The sequence below is a fragment of the Taudactylus pleione genome, unplaced genomic scaffold (assembly GCF_031769625.1).
Source record: "Taudactylus pleione unplaced genomic scaffold, aTauple2 ptg000015l, whole genome shotgun sequence".
NCBI classification, from domain to species: Eukaryota; Metazoa; Chordata; class Amphibia; order Anura; family Myobatrachidae; genus Taudactylus; species Taudactylus pleione.
In genome coordinates, this window is record NW_028284417.1 from 22,472,606 (window position 1) to 22,493,756 (window position 21,151).

The following is a 21,151-nucleotide window of genomic DNA, read 5'->3' on the forward strand; positions in this document are numbered from 1 at the left end:
TATGTAAAGAAAGTAATGTTTAGAAATATTAACACTGAGTACTAAACTTATGCTGTAATATCCTCATTCTCACTCCCCAAGCCTCAAATATAACAGAACCCAGGCATTAGTGTATTGCCTGCATTGGAGAGGTACAGAGGTGTTCTCTCAAACCTAGCCTCAATACGTCATGCAGTGTTATATGCCATCAGGTCCTGTATCGTAGCACTTCACATGCTGATTCAGAGACTCACACACAGATATACAAGTGTCACATATCAAATTAAGCAGCACAGTCTCCTGGTGCGTCCTAGTTGCATCATATTGAGACAGATGTATTTTTGGCAAAAAAAAAAAGACACCCAACGCTAGTAGTCTCACGGGACCAGGCGCGCCAAGAGGGCTGGGGGCTGTTTGGCGCAACTATAGCAAAGACGAGTGAGGACACATCTGTACTAGGGATGTGCAGGCTCGGATAGGTTAGAGTTTGCACGTGGAGTTCGGATTTTTCCCTCCAAAAAAACGGAACTCAGAACGAGGCAAAACGTCATCTTACATGGACGAACATCATCATTCCTGGAGGTTCGAGTTTGCACGTGGAGTTCGGATTTTTCCCTCCAAAAAAACGGAACTCAGAACGAGGCAAAACGTCATCTTACATGGACGAACATCATCATTCCTGGACTTTTGTCCAGGAATGATGATGTTCGTCCATGTAAGATGACGTTTTGCCTCGTTCTGAGTTCCGTTTTTTTGGAGGGAAAAATCCGAACTCCACGTGCAAACTCGAACCTATCCGAGCCTGCACATCCCTAATCTGTACCCAATCTCTTGGGCTTGATCAGTCGTCAGAATTTCTGTACACAGAAAGAGTGCGATTCAGGAAGTGTTTTGTTTTTTTTTGTGTGTGACTGAAAGCACCTATTAATTGGCACCAGTTCAATCAGAGCTCTTTACGCAAAGGTGTGGGAATAATAGAACTGATCATTATCATAGGGAGGGTAGGGCGTCAGACCAACGGATTTGGCTTCTTGAATGGAAAGCAGCATTTTAGAAATGGGTATAAGTTTGTCTTTAATGACACACAAAGGAAGTCTCTCTGAAATCTACAATGTCAATAAGTCATAGAAAATTATATTAAATCTCTTCTAGCAACATAAGTAAAAAGTGATAAGGTGCCAGCCAATCAGCTCCCAACTGTCATTTTTCAAACACAGCCTGTGAGATGGCAGTTTGGAGATGATTGGCTGGCACCTTATCACTTTTCACTCTGTCTCCTAACACTGCTTTAGTAAATAGACCCCATAGTCATGCAATGCCACCAAACTGATACAGGCAAGAAAACAGTACTTTTGGAGATTGTAATATTTCCAATTATGTAAAGACAATGAGCTTTGATACAGTAATCGAATATATAAGTCACAGCTATATAATATCAACTATAGTAGAATCAAGCTACAAAAACAAGCAGAGGAACACATATTGCATAGTATGTATTACAACTTACAAGGCAAAAAAACCCCTAAAACTTAAAGTTTTGGTATTTAGTAATGACAGGTCGTGATAATGACAATAAAATGTAATAAAAGTAATACATTCTACTTAAACCATTAATGCCATGTGTTTGAGTCTGTGGCAGGCTATAAGAGGCAGGGGTCTATTTACTAAGCCTTGGATGGCGATAAAGTGGACAAAGATAAAGTACCAGTCAACCAGCTCCTAACTGTCATTTTTCAAACACAGCCTGTGAGATGGCAGTTAGGAGCTGAATGGCTGGTACTTTATCTCCATCCAAGGCTTAGTAAATAGACCCCGCAGTTTAGTGATTATCTAAAAAATTTTGCTTGGGGCTCCATACTGCTACCAATGTTTGATAAGTCTCTAGATTATCCAGTGTAATGCGATTACTATGGCAACCAGACTCACGAGCAACACAATGTAGTGAGTCAGTTGAAACAATCCTAGGTCGTCTATTCACTAAGCCTTGGAGAGAGATAAAGCAGAACGAAGATAAAGTACCAACCAATCAGTGTCATTTATCTCCGTCCACTTTCTCTCTCTCCAAGGATTAGTGAATAGACCCCTATATGTTGAAAAATCTTGAGTCAATAGGTCTGGTGTTTGAGGAAGACACCACGGAGGAACGTCTACAAAAAAACTCTGCAGATCTGAGTACCAAGACCTTCTGGGCCTATCAGGATTACCTGGGTTCCCTCAATTTTTACCTTTTTTAGAACATTCAGAGGAAACAAGTAAATGAGGGGATACTTCCATGCGACCACCATCGCACCTACTAGTATAACTGGCACCCCAGATCACACTCAATCCTGCTAGCTGCGCAGTTGCCAGAACTACAGAGCACCCCCTTGTTTGGGACTCACAAAGAACTGATGGCAGTATTGGGTTTTGAGGTGAAGATGCCCAAGTTTCAGTGTCAAAATTGAAAGTGCAATAAGCTCCTCACGCTAGTCAAAAATATTGGTTTTGATTGTCACTCCAACATTCTAGAGTCTGTATACAAAGCATTTGTCCTGCAGTTTTAAGTTTGTATATGGTCACTCCTCAGTGACTTCTATTTGCCTTACATATCACAAGGTGGGGTGAGTTATCCTATACACATTTCATCTATTTATTACGTGATCCTTCCTGTAATGCTAGTTTTTTACTGTGTACTTAGCAAACAGTATAAGGAGGGAGAACTGTACCACATCCTATTCATACAGTGAGAGCTGCGTCTTGCATGAGAGCTGCATGGTTTTAAATTTCCAAGCAGATCAAAAGAAATCCAAAAGGTACATCCAACTGTACATAAAGTAACAGGATCACCATTTAATTTGCCTGTCTAGTATATAAAACTCTTACTGTACTATAGAGAAGAAGATATTTTGTACAACACATAATAAAACATTAAGAATTTCCATTGCTTGTATTTTTCTGTAAGGAGAATGCATGATCCAGAAAATGACCTGGAACTCCTGGTTCACCCAGATCTTTACATGGTTTATACAAATGAGCACAGAACTTAAAGGTGATAAATTTAAGAGCAGCAAAAAAGTAACATCCATGTTACGTAAAATTTGTGGAAGCAAAAAAAAAACATGTACATGAAGGGTAAAAGTTTTAAAGACCACTACTTTATCCTGTTAAATTGAATTCCAGAGTTTAAATTACTGTTAAAGTTTTGGGTGGAAAAAAGGGGAAGTACTGGGAAAGCAGGAACACAAAAGATATTTCCCTAATATAAAGTAGTCCAATGGAGTGGAGAGATTAGAATAGCACTCAAAGTGAAGTTACAATTTTTCCATAGCAACAATTCCTCCTATCAGAGCTCACAAGACAACAACACTGCACATATCAGGTTTAACATGGGCAAATACACATGAACTAATTCTGTCGTCAATCAAGGAGGATCAGAGTTTAATTTGACCACACATGCATCTTACTAATGCAATCAGATGATTGCACATACTGACCTGTAGCAGTCCTTTCCTATGTACAATGTCCCCCATGCCTGATAATGATCCAATAGCCTAATGGTGACTTGGATGCTGGAGATCACGTGATCAGCTTTAGGCAACATATGGTTCTCCAGCACTCCCTGAAGAAGCAGGCTGAGGCTTGTAGATCTGCCTGAAGAAATGTAGTACTCCTATTGCAGGGTTAACCCGGATAGCTCCTTGGTGTAAAAGGGGACAGGGCATACATGCCTACCCTCCCGGTTTTCGCGGGAGGCTGCCGATTTTTCGGGTAACCCCCCGCACCCCCGGAAGGGTAGGCAATTCTCCCGCATTCTGCCCACTTCCTACTGAAGTGGGCAGAATTAGGAGAATACCCGCGGCAATCGCGGGTCTCCGTAAAGGGGGCGGGGCTTAAGCTGTGATTCGGCATGAATCACAGCATTTGGCCCCACCCCCTATGTAAATTCCGCCCCATCGCAGCAATTTTACAGCGAGGGGGCGGGGCTTAATGACGCGAATCGTCAAGCCCCGCCCCCGTCGGCCCCCTGCTGCTTCTCTTACCCGGGCTTCTCCCGGGAAGAGAATATTAAAGGTAGGCAACCCTGGGACAGGGTTGTATTCCCGGTTTGAGTGACCCGGCAATCCAACCCAGGTAACTTGCAGGGTTTTACACTGCAGGGTTTCACAGGTGATTCCCGTGTTAAACCCTGCAAGTTACCTGGGTTGGATTGCCGGGTCACTCGACCCAGGAATCCAACACTGTCTCCTTTTACACCAAGGAGCTACCCAGGTTAACCCTGCAATAACCCGGGTTTTAGCTCTAGTGTAAAAGGGGTATTAGAGATCTTGCAACTTGCTGGTGATGTATTCTAGATGGTACATGATCTAGATAGAATTGTGCAGAACAAAAAATGAAGGTGGTTCTGAGTTTTTCCAATTATACCCCTTTCAGACATACAACCCGTGAAATTTCCTGATCAGACCCGGGAATTTCTCCTGTGAAAAATCCCGGGTATTTAGTCTAGACCCCCCTTTCACACTACACTGTCTACCCGGGAAATTCCCGGGTAGACCCCTTTCAGACAAGAGCAGGGTTTTTGAGTGTTTTAGACAGTTATTAAAGTGGACGGTAAGGCGCAGAGGGACAGGTGGGGAAAGTGACAGAGGGACAGGTGGGGAAAGTGACAGGTGGGGAAAGTGACAAGCAGAAGTACCATCCACAGCAAGAACTTTGGGACTCTATAGGGCTGTGCAGCACCATGCATATTATTAACACTGGCAGCACTCTTATCCATGTTGTTGAGGTATATTGTTTAACCAATAAAATAATGCCAGGACTCCATTTTCTAATATGATAGATAGATGTGTGTATGATCAATGTTAATGACCCAGCGGAGCATGCCCTGGGGACTCATACGGACAATGATAGGTGGCCTTCTTTTCTCATCAGTTTTCAAAGTGCTGCAAATCACGTCTCTCAGGTTGCTGCTGATCTCCCGTGAGGGCTGTCAGAGTTTAGTCACTCTCAATCCCTGCTGACAACAGCGCCGGTGCTAGGACCCTGCGGCGACACGTGACTGGCCTGGCAGGGGTCGCGTCTCCCTGACAACGAGAGCTGGCTTTGCGCGTGAAAGTCACTGAACGAGTCGCGTCTGCCCACTTACCGGCACCTGTGCTCTCCACACCGCCAGGTATCAGGAAGAAGGACAATGATCTCTGTACCCCGGCCTGACACCACTAGTACGTCAGCGCTGAGTATGGGAAGGGGTGCGGGCGCTGTTACCGCCGCTGGTGCCGCCTCCCCGGTGGCTCAGTCGGAGCCAGGGCCAATCAGAAACTGCCTAGTGCAGCCCGGGAGTTGCACCATTCACACTAGAGCAGGGTAGTCTTCCCGGGACTTAAGTCCCGGGAAATACCCTGGTCGATTGCAGGGGCGGCTACCCGGGAACGTGTTCCCGGGTAGGTACCTTTCACACAGACATGAGACCCGGGAATTTTGGCCGAGGCAGGCCAAAATCCCGGGAATCTCAGTATGTCTGAAAGGGGTATTATTGGCTATAACACAATTAGCCACATTTAAAATGTGCCCAATTAGCAGCTGCATACCTCTATCTATAGGGCATATCCAAAGGGTTCCAAAACAAGTGGTGCTAATTTTTGCTTAAAATATGGATTTTAGGAAAATTTGGATCTGCTCTGGATAATCAAAACCCATACACAACTGAACACCAAAAATCTCACACTTGTGGAAAAACCCTGCAGGTGTGAGGTTTTTGGTAAACTCGTACCTAATTGGATATGCCCCTATATTGGGGATAAATCTCAGTAGGAGGGAGTAAGAGAGGCAATGTGGCATAGAGATGCCAGTGGTCAAGAGGATTATCGGCACACTGGTACAATGTCTTTATTAGGTTTACTGAAGTGGTCTCATCGGTTTTTAAATGACATGTAATTTAGAATTTATTACGTCTCCAGTTCATATCATTATTTATCCATTCTAAAATGAATGACAAAGCTGTTGAATGTAACCTTATTCTATGAAATAGGAGTCTTTCGTCTAGCACATAGGACTATATTTTTATTTTATATTGTGTCTTAAAAATAAAATCTTTTTTGAGCTATAGGACTAGTGAACATTTTTTTTTTTACTGGCATCAGTTCACTTTATATGAGTGACAATAATGTTCCATATTCAGCACTGGGGTTTCTCTGTCCTCTTTTATCACCTTACCTCTCTATATTGACATTTTATGGGGATTTTGGTAGGGCTATGTTGGATCTGCAGCAGACCACCTCTAATGAGATCGTTCCCATGCAGTTGCTGATCTCCATGCTGTCAGAGAAGCTCCTCTGATCCCTTGAGCTGAATCTCATGTGATTGGCTCAGCGAGTCTGAGCTGCTGGGACCTCACTTGCTGCTGTCTGTGTAGCAGTCGTGCCTGCACTGACTCTAGCAGCACCCCAATACAGAATACTGGCGGGCCACCTAGGGTGCTTAATGTGCAATCCAACCCCTTTGACACTCCTGCTACTACACACACTCGGCACCCAGGGAACTTGACCTGACTGCAATGAGCTTCCCCTTCAAGTTTCACCACTGCAATAGAAATAAGTAAGATTTTTTTATTGTTTCATTCACACTTGTAGAGTTATATAATGTAAAATGCAATGATGCTACTATGAATTTTCCCAGTCCACTATAGCTTGGTGAGTAGTTAACCCTGATCACCTGACATTCAACACACAACGTAAACTAGGGGGTGTAGGGGCACACAATGTAGTAAACTGGGAGTGGTCACTGCGTAGCACACAACATAATCTGTGGGAGGGGCACTTAATGGCATGCACATGTGAACTGGGCACAACGTAGAACACACACGTGACCCTGTGAGGGGCACACACACCTGTGCTGGTGTTAAGATAAGAAAATGCTGAGTCCACGGACATATGGAACAGTCTTATTGTGGTGGTTTGATTGTGCGGAGTATCTTCTGTAGCCACATTAGATGTAAAGTGTCTCCTATCAACAAAACCAAAAATTGCTACAAAACCGGTACATCCCTTCACGACACCTGGCATATTCCACTGATCAGCTCTTACCACTGGCCCGGAGCAATACATGTGACTTATGATATCTTTAGATGCTCCTCATCCACAGCAGCTCCCTGGGTGTTACTGGCCGAACATACAGCGCCCCCGACTCAACGTGAACAGGCAGGCAACTTACAGCGGGCAGTCATTCACCCTCACAGGGAAGTACAACGCTGCTTTACCAACACCAGCAAGTGATCTAAGAACTAAGGAGCAACTCACGTTTATGGTAACAAAACTACATTTATATTCAGGAACGGACAGTTTTTCTTGGAGGGATTTAGGTCTCGAAATCCACTTTGGAAGATTTGTCTCTAATCATGTTCCTGTCACATAGCGTCCAGCCAATTAATGCCATGAACTGCTCAATGCATGATTGTTATCATATCCATCAGCATTTACAAGACTTACAAACTCCAAAATAGTTGCCATCAATCAATAATATGATGTCATATTATTATGCTTTTTTATTTTAGTATATATTGTAAAGACATACTGACTCCACCCTGTTGCAGACAGCGTTTCTTATTTGGGTTTTAGCTTGTGCAGATCCCACGATTGTTTAGCTAAGTGCAGATCCCACGATTGTTGAGCTGATATTATTCAACAGGCCCATAAAGAACAAACACAGCTCTTCAAGCAGTTTTTCCTTTTTTACATCCCTTCATGGCAACAGTGTACCCATATATAAATGGGCTTTATTCCGTAATATAATGCTTCATGCATGTCTTTGATCCGGAAGGATTCCCGATAAGTAACAGTGAATTCAACTTAATACAGTGGCAGACCTCATTCTAATAAAGCATCTGTGGAATGAAATAGCACAAACTACATATAATAGAAGTCATCCACCAGCTAATTTGTAATAATTAGGGGACATTACGGGGTACTGGAGTCAGCGCTGACTAGAATCCCAGAGCACAACTTTAACACATTCCTGAATCCACTTCCCAATGAAGTCCTGATGTTCTGCATGTTTGCCATTATCATTTACTACGTACAGATAGAAAGACACTGCCACAAAAAGCCATCAACAATAATGTCCATCATCAGACAGTTAGTCTTCATTCTAGCACCCTGCACCTGTCACAACCCGTGCAGTTCCTCTATCTTGCCAGGGGTGTCGCTCTCTGCTCTGGTGCTTCTAGCACACTCAGCTGATGCAACAAACTGCTGAGATTAAGCTGTTTGTATGCTAGAATCACCAGAGCAGAGAGCGACACGCCAGGCAGGAAAGAGGAACTACATGGGTTTTAACAGGTGCAGGGTGCTAGAATGAACACTAGACAGTGGCATTCATGCATACCAGCATATTTAGTGAATTGTAAGGCAGGGGATAAAATATATATATTTCACCATGGTACTTACTGTTCCCAACATGATACTTACTTTGCCAAGATAAGCAAACTCAGTAGTAACTTTATAATTTCAGTCACGCAAACAGCTGTTGTAGAAAAGTACATATCCGTTTTTAACGTCCTTGTATATCGCAATGCTACAGTGTATGCAGCAGCCACCAAAGTCATTACCAGCAAACAATAGAGCTTGAAAAGTAAACTGACATTCTCTGGGGAGGAAAAAAAATAAAAAATGGATGATGAGAAATAACTTCTTTTTATAAATTTTCTTTTATTAAGGCATTACAGGTCAACATAATAAACAGTTACATATCATTGTAGTCTTTTAAAGAATACAGGTAATATATACGAATTGCATAATTGTGTAAACGGCTGACATAGAAAAGTGTACAAACATCAAACAAACAAAATAGTTATCACACGTACATTTGCTTTCACTTAGAAGAACTCTACATATGGATATAGAATAATTTCTGGTAAATTTGGCTGCATGATATTTAACATGGTTTTATGAGCTCTGGAGGGGGACGCCAGACAAATCATAATTAATCGTTTAAGGAGATAGGCGGGTCTTGTACTGCCAATCTTGTAGTACTACCAAGTTGTATTTATAAGACTATGGTGGATCTGTTGTCTAGTTGTTAGTGGGAGGCTGCCAATGTAGATTCCCACAGTGTAAAAAAGGGTCCACCTGTAGCGCCCGAAAAGGGTGTGGCCAATGAAAAGGGGGCGTGTCTTTATAATGCGTCCCCTTTTCATCACTCTTGGGGGCTTGCCCAGCACTTACAGACATGCCGGGCAGCCCCCAAGCACCGCGGTGACCGCTGCTCTGCCGTTTTCCCCACCCGCGGGACACTGTAGCCCGTAGGTGGAGGACAGAACCCGCAGGCTGTTTTAGAGGGGCGCTGAAACAGCCTAGCAGGAACGCTAACCTGTCTTATTTTGTGTAGGAGTGTTTCCACCCATTCCATCCTGAACAGAAAGGGGCATTTGGGGTGGGGTGCTATACAACCAACCTTGTAATATTGTTTTCTTGCCTGCGGCACTTAAAACTAATAAGAGTTTCTTGCTTTCCAAGTCATTTGCAGACCTGGGTGAATAATTCCCAAGATTGCCCATTCTACATTTTTAAAAAATGATGTCAAATAAATAAGCAACAAGTTTTAATTATTATTATTTTATAAAAGGGTTATTAACATTTATTTATATACTGCCACCATATTGCATTGTGCTTTTCAATCGTAATTAAAAATAAAAAACAAGACTGGGCAATGGCAGACGAGGTAAGAAGACCCTGTCCGCAATCTTACAATCTATATAAGAGATGAGTAATAGATCCAGGGAGAGTGGGAGAAGAAATAAAAAGGGAGAGGGGGTGAAAGGGCAGAAATGATGGGGCATGCGAGTCGAGGAGGATGGGAAGGAGGAGAACCCAAATGGGCAATTCCTAAGGATGAACTAATAATACAGGTGACTGGAAAGATTCCTAGGAAGTCTTCCAAAGTAAGGACTGCTATTGGAAGGAAATGCAGGGAGCCCAATCTTTATGGTCACATAAGAGTTACACAAGATCCTAGTTATGTATGCCATTTGGCTCGTTTGCCACATAAGTTTGCACATCATCACTACCAAGGTAGGGAAACAATTGTTTTTCCAGAATACTGTATGATTTGTAGTAGCGCGAACAAAAGAGTCCGATTCATTTATATGAGTGTTTAGGGAAGTCTGTGATTTGATAAGAGCAGAATACTATACAATATAGTTTGTGGGATAGAAAAATTAGATAGACCATTATGCCAGTAACCGTAGACAATAGATTATTAATACCAGTTAAAAGCAGTTGGAGATTGGACACATCCACCAAATATACAGATTCTGGGAGCCGGTAGTTTCTCTAGATGTACCAATCATGTTTGGTAAAATACTCTGAATCCTAACTGGACCACAGTACCCATGGAAACGTAGTTTATAGATGTTTTCTTTGAAACAATAAGACCAGTCCGATTCTTAATTATTTTGTGGTTCTTCCACAATATTTGACTGACACAAACTTAATGTAGGAATGTTTGTGAAAATACTATTACCATCTATAATACAGTCTATATACTGCTATAATGCTGAGATTATTTTTTACTTTCTCTTCCAATGTTCCACCAGTCCGTCCCCCAAATTCCTCCCATCTACCCAATTTTTTTTTTCTGTTCATCATCTTTCTTCTCACCTCCCTGTTCCTCCTCTCCCCAAGTTCATCATCATTTCTCCCCAATGTTCACACCTCTTTCCTCCTATCTCCCCCTGTTCTTTCCCCTTTCCTCTCATCTTCCTCTGATCTTTCCCCTGTATGTAAGCCTACATAAAGAATTAAAAGATTGTAGGTGGGTATAAAATGCCCCCTGTATGTACATCTCTATTATAAAAAAAATACAGCCTGAAAACAGATAAATAGATTATACCTGTTGTGTTGTGTGCGCACCGTAGGAATTACTGCTCAGCCTCAGCACTTCCTGTTGTACTGTATGAGCTCAGTTCGAGGTGCAAGACAGAGAAGCACAGTATCTGTATTGCATAACATCAGTGTAATATGGAGGAAAATATGAGATATGGTAAGAACTTACCTTTGTTATCGCTATTTCTACGAAGTCCATAGGGTTCCACAGGATACCTTGGGGTATAGGCGATGGCGGCAGACATCCAGGCACCACAGAGTTAAAAACTTCTCCATCCTCGCAGGATGCACTGGGGTCCCTCTCCTATACCCCGCCCCCGAACCTCAGGCACTCAGTTTCGTCACAAGCCATAGGCCGGAGGAGGATAAAGAGAGAGAGAAGAAAGTCTGGAACACACAAGAATCACATTCTCACCACAGGGAGATGGAAAAACCGGTGACCAGAACCACAGCCCATCTGCAGTACAAGTGCGACAGGGCGGGAGTCCTGTGGAACCCTATGGACTTCGTAGAAATAGAGATACCAAAGGTAAGTTCTTACCATATCTCCTATTTTCTACATCAGGGTCCATAGGGTATCCACAGGATACCTTGGGGATGTCCCAAGGCAGTATCCTTCAAGGGTGGGGATGCTCCTGTGCTGAGAGGAGAATCCATCGCCCGAAGGAAGCATCCTGAGAGGCGTAGGTATCAAAAGCATAATACCGTACGAAAGTATGGACAGATGATCACGTGGCCGCCTTGCAAAGCTGAACAGCTGAGGCGCCACATCGAGCTGCCCACGAAGGACCCACAGACCTAGTGGAATGAGCCTTAACAGAAGATGGAACAGGAAGGCCCTCGTGAGCAAAAGCTTCAGAGATAGCCAGTCGAATCCAACCTGCCAATGTTTGTTTAGTGGCAGGCCAACCTCTTTGATGGAAGCCATAAAGGACAAACAAAGAGTCTGACTTCCTATAGACAGAAGTGCGGTCCACATAGATTTTCAAAGCCTGCACCACAGCCAAGGTGGCCTCACCAACCGAAAGGTCCAGTGAAGTAAACTATGGTACAATAATTTCCTCCTTGATATGGAAACTAGATACCACCTTTGGAAGAAACCCAGGACGAGTGCGCAGCACAGCCCCGTGTCTATGAAAAATTAGAAATGGAGGTCTGCATGAGAGAGCTTCCAATTCTGAAACCCTTCTGGCCGAAGCAATAGGCAGAAGGAATACAGTCTGAATGGGTAGCCATTTCAAATCCACTGAGTCCAGTGGTTCAAATGGCGGTCCTTGAAGAGTCTTCAAGAGCACAGCCAGATCCCATGGTGCCACAGGTGGAACAAAGGGAGGCTGAATAAGAAGCACCCCTTGCATAAAGGTTCGGACAATCCTACGATGAAACCACACTGAAAGTGCAGACACCTGTACCTTCAGGGAAGCTAGGCAAAGACCCTGGTCTAAACCCACCTGTAGGAAGGCCAGAACCCTGGACAATCTGAACACCTGAGGAGCATAACCTCTAGTGCGACACCACTAGAAGAAAGCCCGCCACACTCTATGGTAGATGTTGGCAGATGAAGGCTTCCAAGCTCTCAGCATGGTGTTGACCACAGAGCTGGAGAAACTTCTGGACCTCAAGAGGGCAGTCTCAATAGCCCCGCCGTCAAAGACAGCCGACTTAGGTTCGGATGAAGGCAAGGACCCTGAGACAGCAGGTCCTGACGTTGAGGCAACAACAGCGGAGTGTCCACTGAGAGACCCTGAAGATCCGTGTACCAGTACCGCCTGGGCCACGCTGGATCAATCAGCAGTAGCATGCCGCCTTCTTGCATGAATTTGCGTATCACTCGAGGAAGAAGGGAGAACAGAGGGAAGAGGTACGCATACTGGAAGGTCCACTTGACCGCCAGAGCAGCCACTAGACAAGCCTTTGCGTCTCTTGTTCTTGACCCGAACATCGGCAGTTTGTTGTCCTGTCGTGAGGCCATGGAGATCTATCTCTGGAAGGCCTCACTGGTTCACCAGTAACTGACACACTTCCTGGTGAAGAGACCAATCTCCTGGATGCACGTCTTGACTGCTGGGAAAGTCTGCTTCCCAGTGGAGAACTCCTGGTATGAACACTGCTGATATTGCGGTGAGATGCTTTTCCGCCCATACTAGAATGCGGGACACCTCTGTCAGAGCCGCCTGACTGCGAGTCCCTCCTTGGCGGTTTATGTATGCCACCGTGGTGGCGTTGTCCGACTGTACCTGCAAAGGTTTTCCGTGCAAGACCTGTCTTGCTTGCTGGAGAGCCTTGAATACTGCCCGCAGTTCCAATATGTTTATTGGAAGAGCAGCTTCTACCGATGTCCACCTTCCCTGAAAGAAGTGTGGACCCATCACCGCTCCCCCACCCCGGAGACTGGCATTCGTCGTCAGAAGGGCCCAGTCTGCGATCCAAAAGGGGCGCCCCTTGTTCAGGTGAACCGTCTGTAGCCACCAGGCCAGAGATAATCGCACCTCGGGGGAAAGCACCATAGTCTGTGTCTTTATCCTTTAGGGCGACCCATTCCATCTGGAGAGGATCAGCTTCTGCAGAGGTCTTGAGTAAAACTGGGCAACCTCCACCATGTCGAACATGGATACCATGGGTCCCAGTAACCTAATTGCCGAGTGAATAGACACCTGGCGACTCTGCAGGCAAAGACGGGCCTTTGCCTGTAACGCAGAGATCTTTTCTCCCGTCACCAAGGTCCTCTGATGTTGGGAATCCAACAGAGCTCCTAGATGGAGCATCCTCTGAGATGGTACCAGGGAGTACTTCTTCCAATTTATCAGCCAGCCGCGAGACTGCAATACAGAGACTGTTAGTTGCAGATGGCGCTGAAGTTTCTCTGACGACTCCGCCAGTAACAGGAGATCGTCCAGATAAGGTAACAGGCGGACTCCCTGCAACCGCAGGTGAGCTGCCATAACGGCCATAACTTTGGTGAACACCTGAGGTGCTGTAGCCAAACCGAAGGGCAGAACCTGAAACTGGAAGTGGTCCTTGACCACTGCAAATCTGAGGAAGCACTGGTTTGCTGGGACAATAGGGATATGCAGGTAAGCATCCTAAATATAGAGCTACACCATGAAATCCCCAGGTTCCACTGCTAAAATAATGGAACGCAGGGTCTCCATCCTGAACCAAGGAAACCTCAGAAATTTGTTGAGGGATTTGAGGTTGAGTATTGGCCAGTAGGACCCATTGGGTTTCTGCACAAGAAAAAGATTGGAGTAATAGCCCAATCCCTTCTGAGACAAAGGAACTGGCACTATAACTCCATTCTGGAGCATCGAGTGCATTACCTTCTTGAGTTCCTGGGCCTTGTCCTGATTGGACGGAAGGCCGTGGTGAAAAATCGGCGGGGAGGCCTCCTGCGGAAGGAGAGGGCGTACCCCTGAGAGACCACTTCTCCGACACATGTGTCTGAAGTGGTCAGACACCAGCGTTTTGGGCGAATTTCAGAAGTATGCCTCCCACTTTGAGGTCCCCCAAAGAGAGGCCCGTCCCGTCAGGCCGAAGGTTTGTCATCGGACTTGGGAGTGGGACGTCTGGTACTCCAGGCCTGCATCCTGGGCTTTGCAGGTTTCATGGCGGCAGTCCTCCTAGGAAAGGACTGTACCCTGGGTCTGTTCTGCGTTCTATAGGCCCTTTTTGGAATCAGCATCCGCCTTTCAAGAACGCAGCCACAGGATACGACGAGCCGCCACTGCTGCCAAGGAGATCTTGGTCGCCATGAGGCCCATATCTAAAGCTGCCTCATTAATGTAGGTAGCTGAGTCCCTTAAAATACCCACCAACTCCACCTGTTCAGGTGACGAGTCTGGGTCCAGGGATGCCTAAAAGGTATCAGCCCAGTGCTCCATAGCTCTTGCCACCCAGCACACGGCCAAAGCCGGCCTGGACACGCCTCCTGCAAGGGAATATTTCTACCCTGCGATCCGTTGGATCCTTTAAGGAGGACATAGAGGGCATGGGCAACGTAGCACTCTTTACTAGACGTGTAAATCCACTTGTGGCGGGTTATTACATTTTGCAAAATAATTATCTGCAAAAGGGTATGCCACCGCAAACCATCTAGGGGGCTGGTAACGCTTACCCGGTATTTTCCACGCCTCCTCTAAATGATCCACTAGCTGATCAGATAGGGGAAACACTGTAGTATCACTTTTAATATCCTTGAAAAAGGCATATTTTGATTTAGCTACAGGAGGAGCACCATGCTCAATAACCAAGGCCGTGCGCACCGCACGTATGAGCCATCATCTGTCGTCACAGCATCCTGATCTTGATGAGGTTGCAGCAGACGCGTCTGCGCCCGCACAGATGACTAGCCCTGTAACACCTCTGACAGCTGTTATACTGAGGTAGACAGTGAATTAGACCACGCAGGTTCATGGATGACCTGAGGGGGCGGCAACGGGAAACTCTGAGGTACGATTAATTGTTTAGGAAACCCCTGCATAGGGGACGACACCATAGACTGCTGTGAGACCCGCATCTGGGGACACGCAGGGGTTGTCGTTAACTGGCCCACCAGGATAGTAAGTGCCGCAGCAAAACAAGCCCATGGTAGCTCCTGCACAGGTGTAGTGACAGAAATTGGCCGTTCCACCGCAGGCACGCCTTACATAATCCATCAGAGTTACCATCACCCTCTGCCAATGGTACCTTGCATACAGTACACTTAGGCGGAATGGGGAAATCATGCTCACTGTATAGTGAGGTATAAATCCCCCTTGCAACACCGCACCGCAAGGGCTTGTTAGCAGAGAAGAAAAACAGGGTTAGGGAAAATAGCTGACAGTATGTGAAAGTGAAAGTAACAGACAGCAGCGCTAGCCCAAAGTCACATACAATGCAGAATATTGAAAACCCTGCAGTATCTGCGCTTCATCAACTAACCAGACCTCAGCCTGGTAGGAAACAGCGCTGCATACACTGACCTTGCACCGGAGGAGAGGTATGCAGGGGGACCCAGACCACGATGCCCGCGTTAACAGCTTCCAGCAGTGTTTGCCACATGTATTAAAATGGCCACCGAGCACCGAGGAGCAGAGGGAGGGCTGGTCCGGGGGCGGAGCGCATGCAGATGTCTAACCACCTTGTGGAGAGGCCGTGTGCAGCGGGGGAGGCGCAGGCTGCTTAGCAGGGAAAGCGCGCTCCCCTGGCATGCATTTAACCCCTGGGACGCTGGACATTTACTGTTTCTGTCCAGTCCTCAGTCCCAGGGGGTAGCGGAAAGCGCAGAGATCAGTAGTCTGGTTCCACACTGCAACCAGACCCCAGGGAGCCCCCTGCCTGGGGACTAAGGACTGTGCTATTCGGCTGGACCCACCGCGGGACCTTGCCGCTTACCTGAACCCCCGTTAATCCGGCCACAGTCCGGGCAACCGGGGCCAACGCTAGCTGTGACCCCAGTCACCCACCAGCATCCCCGGATCAGTACCGGCGTTCTGGTACCAGCGGGGTGTAGGAGCGACGACATGGACGTCACTACAGACTGTCCATGTTGTCTGCTCGTTAGATGTGCAGCCACAGCTGCATTGAAGAACTTCAGGTGCCTGCAGACCCCCACTCTGTACGGTGCATCCGACTTCGGCCAGGCACCGACGAAAACTGAAAAACTGAGTGCCTGAGGCTCGGGGGCGGGGTATAGGAGAGGGACCCCAGTGCATCCTGGGAGGATGGAGAAGTTTTTAACTCTGTGGTGCCTGGATGCCTGCCACCATCGCCTATACCCCAAGGTATCCTGTGGATATCCTATGGACCCTGATGTAGAAATAAAATCTCAGGGACAGGTGGCCAAGATCCCCTCTTTGTTATGGTACAGTGTCATCCTGTGTGTATAGCTGCATTGCTGTCCTCCAGACAGACATTCTCCCTCTGGCAGGATGGAGGTGGGCGGTGTCCTGCAAGCAGTACTGTGAGAGCTGTGAGGTGAGGGAGGGGACATGGTCTACCTCCAGCTCTCTTCTTGACTTGCACTAGACACGCTTTATCTCATTATAGAAGATTATTTCATGTTCATGAATATTGTTGATGGGACGTAGGTAGGAGACTGGCAGCCAAGATGCCGCTGGTCTAAATCCCGACGGAGGAAGCCCGACAAGGGACTTAAGATAGGCAATACCGGCGCCTATCTTAAACCAGACGCTGGAATCCAGAAGGACGCCAGCTCGAACGAGGTAAGTCTGGGGCGCCCTTAGCTGCGGGGGAGGGAGGGGTTAGGTTTATGTAGCATAGCGGGGTTATCGTTAGAGTAAGCACCCCTAAGGGGAGGATTATAGTTAGGTACTAAAGGGGACGGTTAGGTTCAAGCACTAACAGGGAGGGTTAGATTACAAGAAGGGAGGGTTAGGGGGAGAAGGGGAAGTATACTTACCCGACCCGTCGGGATACCAACCATCGGGATGCCACTGTCTGTATTTTGATAGTAGGCATCCCGACAGCCGGCATTACATACCGATTCTATTGTTGATATATCAAAGCCATTTTGGAATGGTCTCATGCAATGTGTTAAATTAATTCAGAGATTTCTGGAGTTTGCAAAGCTTCTATAGCTTCATTTTCTAAGAAGAGGAATACCTAAAAAACTGGCTCGTTGGAGTGCTTCAGGACTTTCAGACCCTGAAGGAAGCCTTTAGCACTGCCAGACATTGACACCCAATATCCTTTTACTGTGGTGCAGGGGTATTCAACATGCGGCCATACACCAAACCAACTTTCCTCCACCAATCCATCTAGTTGGTTGGAATGAAAATCCGGTAATGTGTGGAAGCAAATCACAATCAGCAATTTGCTCCCATACACCAGAAAAGACGAAACAAGGTTGTTCAAGTTGGTTAAATGTTTGAACGTTCAGTGTATGCACTTCACCCCTAGGGGGATGTCGGCGCGATTTTGATGTCGTAATCGTGCCGTCGTCCCCGCATCTAATAGTGGATGGGCAGCATTACAGGCCCATGCAGCACAGGACCACACTGGCTGTTTGAACCTCAAAGAGGAACTGCATACAGATAAGGGAGGCCAATAACCAGCAGTTTGCATCTGCACATGAGTCAATGACATCAGATACACATTCCATAGGTTGTCATTCCAAATAAATAATTTACATTTTAAGTAATTACTGCTTATTTTCATAATAACTAAGTTTTAGTCACGGTTGCACTTCTGAATCAGATATCACTCTGCTCAAAAACAGACGGCATAAGTATTGCATACTGACAATGGCTATCTTCAATGCGCAATCCTGATACAAGATAGAATCGAGTTGCAGTCAGCATCCCTGCGTGCGGGATGCCGATGGTCGAAATACCGGTGCCGGAATCCTGGCTCCAGAATCCCGAAAGTAAGTATCGGGGGTTAGGTGTAAGGCACTAGGGAGAAGGTTAGGTTTAGCGTGCGGGGAGAGGTAGGTTAGGTTTAGGCACCAAAAAGGGCGGGTTAGCATACCGATCAACAAGTGTCGGTATGTTAACCCTGTCGGGATCCCGGGGTCGTTATTCTGACCGCCGGGATCCCGACTGCCGGCAACCCATACCCAACCAGATAGAATCACCTAACAATATAAAGCACTGTAACAACTACAAATATACATAAGCTTACAAAAAAAACACTAAGTATATGTAAACATAATTAATACAATGCTACTTAAAAAGCTATAATGCTCTCATTAATTTGTATTAAAACTACTACTCGTGTATTATTCAATGAATGGGTGCAATTCAAATAAATGCAATGTTGAATAGCGCGTGGAATGAGTTCCAGGAAGCTATTCAGTTGTCAGTGCTGTTAACCCACGACTAGAGAATTTCTGTTTGCAACCTCCTGAGATTGGATGTAATAAACTGCATCTCCTGACTCGGGTGCGATGGGGACAATCGAATAGCTCCGGGGGGTTATTCCCGGCGCTATTCAACATCGCATTTAATTGAATTGCCCCCACATTTTCCCTGAAATAGAAGATTAAAAGAAGTTGCCTAGTTGTTCCATGGCCATATAAAATGTTAAAAATATATTACACAGTGTGGGATTAATTAGGTCTACATATTTGGGATAATGCACTTTGTACTGTAAATTGTTTATATATTCAAAGTCCAGGCGAGAGTTCTGTGACCATATAAAAACATGTGGCTGTATGGAAAGAACTCAAGTTACATACACCTGTGATGGGTCAATAATTTGATTGAGCAACCACCATTGTATCAAAAAAAAAATCAAGTTAGCTTTTCATATATGTAATTATGTATTAATGTCTCCTTTATTATAATGCACTGGAGTAATGACATCAAAACTATTATTTATAACAGTGTATATATAAATGACCACATCATGTACAATATGAAAAGTTATGTACAATATGACAAAAATAATGTATAATAATAATAATAATAATAATAATATATAGAATTCAGGAGCCCTTTGATCAAATCTATGAGCCGGTAGGAACTTTAAGGGCGATTACTAATTAGCTTAGAACATTGTCCGAGGTGCTAATAGAACCCCCAGGCTATCCAATTAGCCCCAAAGTCCGGCCCAACGCCAGCACTTATCTGGGATTTTTTTGACGTGACCCGAAAAAATTATCCCTGAAAAGTGCAGTTTTTTCTCCAGTGCTTGGCGAAAACACATAGGTCTGTGAACTTATGTTTTTGGGCGAACTATGCTATTTTTCACCCAAAATAAATAGGATAGGGTGAAAAAAAAACTGGCGATAAAATATTGGGGCTAATTGGATATCGCCCAAAAGATGCCACTGAATATATATATATCATTAATTGACAACATTTTGATGGTGTCAACATTATGACTACATACCATTTGTGTCTGGTGTAGTGCACACCATAATAGAAACCCTTCCATATCAGTACAAAGTGCTTTTCTTCCAATTTCCTCACTTCTTCTGCTATTGCAAATACCTGCCTAAAGAAGTGGGATGTTCAGGAGCAGAGTATTGTGTGCCTGGAGGAAGGAGTCATGTAGGAGGATCCATCCTGTGTCAGTATACTTTGATCCTGACACACACGACACATATACATCCAGTAGCCAGCATGTAAGTCTGTCTAAGGTATGGAACTGGCATACGTCACTTCCAGGTACAAATACTGTAGAGGATCTATACATACCATGTAGGTGTAAGGTATGTGAGATGCCGCAGGCACATATAACAGTTAGGCAGTCATCTGGAGATCTGGCTCATCATCACACAGTGGTTTTCAATTTATAATGCAACCGAGTTAACTATATTGTAGCATCCAGTCTGTTCCCCAGCCAGTAAATATGTTGTTATGTGCACCCATGTTACATCTACACCGCCACCAACATACCACATACATATCTTGCTTTATCTGTTCAGTTCTCCTGTTCCATACATGTAATTGCCATGTTTCTAAATACAGTAAGCATTTCCTATATGTTTCTGTCCTAAATGCGTATTGATTTAAAGCGAGCAGATTACAACCATGCCGCCAAAGTTCTCCCATGTCTCTAGTTCCCAGTGATGTGTGCACTCACCTCGGGCTGCCATGGTGCCTGTACGTCAGCTGCTCTCAGTCCCCCTGTTGCTGTGTACAGTGTACCTAACACTCTGCTGCTGCTGTACCGTACTGACACTGCCGGATCTAACGTCACAACATCGCGCTCCGCTCCCCACCTCTCTCCTGATCTGCCCACAGTGCCCACATCTCTAGGACTAGGAGAGCAGCATCAGGAGGCGACAGAGACCCGCACACACACACTGTAGTAGGAGAAGGCGAGATACACCCACAGCTAACTTCCCCGATAGTCTGATAATAGTGATGCAGCTATTAGACATTGCATTTGAAGCAGCCTATACTAGGTAGTTGCCTACTTACAGACCTTAGTGGAAGATACACATATCATATATGTCATATAGTCTACTCATTGATATGACTATTCACTACTCTAGTCTCTGGCGCAATCTCCAATACCCCACCTCCCTGTGTCTAACTCAGTATCCTCCTTTTGTCCTCCAGGCCCTGTCACCGGCTTCTGCCCTGTGTCCATAGCCAGCTCTGTGGGTGATTGAGCCTCGCGTCCCCAATATATTGATGCTGTCACTATCCATGTCTATGCATGAAATGTTTCAGTCACATGGAGGGGTACCCTCAAATATTTACAAAAGTTGGCTGCCATGCTTGTGTATGATCTACCCCTCCCACCAAACCCTCTTCCACTACCAGGCACAAAGGCACTGGGAAACGACCGCTGCAGCTGGATAAGTGGGAGGGGTGCAAGGCGATCCCCGGACCAACGTCGCAAATAACGGGGTACGGGTGAGG

General features: G+C 45.5%; 1 protein-coding gene across 1 annotated transcript in view; it reads right to left on the bottom strand.

The window, feature by feature from the left end:
- Nucleotides 1–20,456, bottom strand: part of SLC35A1 (solute carrier family 35 member A1) — a 44,996-nt gene extending 24,540 nt beyond the window's left edge. The window contains exons 1-2 of the mRNA XM_088471938.1: nucleotides 20,364–20,456; nucleotides 8,418–8,595 (exon numbers count right to left, since the gene is read on the bottom strand). Coding sequence (XP_088328064.1) covers nucleotides 8,418–8,595; nucleotides 20,364–20,376 — 191 coding nt within the window. The 5' untranslated portion in view covers nucleotides 20,377–20,456. The remainder of the gene's footprint in view (nucleotides 1–8,417; nucleotides 8,596–20,363) is intronic.
- Nucleotides 20,457–21,151: the final 695 nt, after the last annotated feature.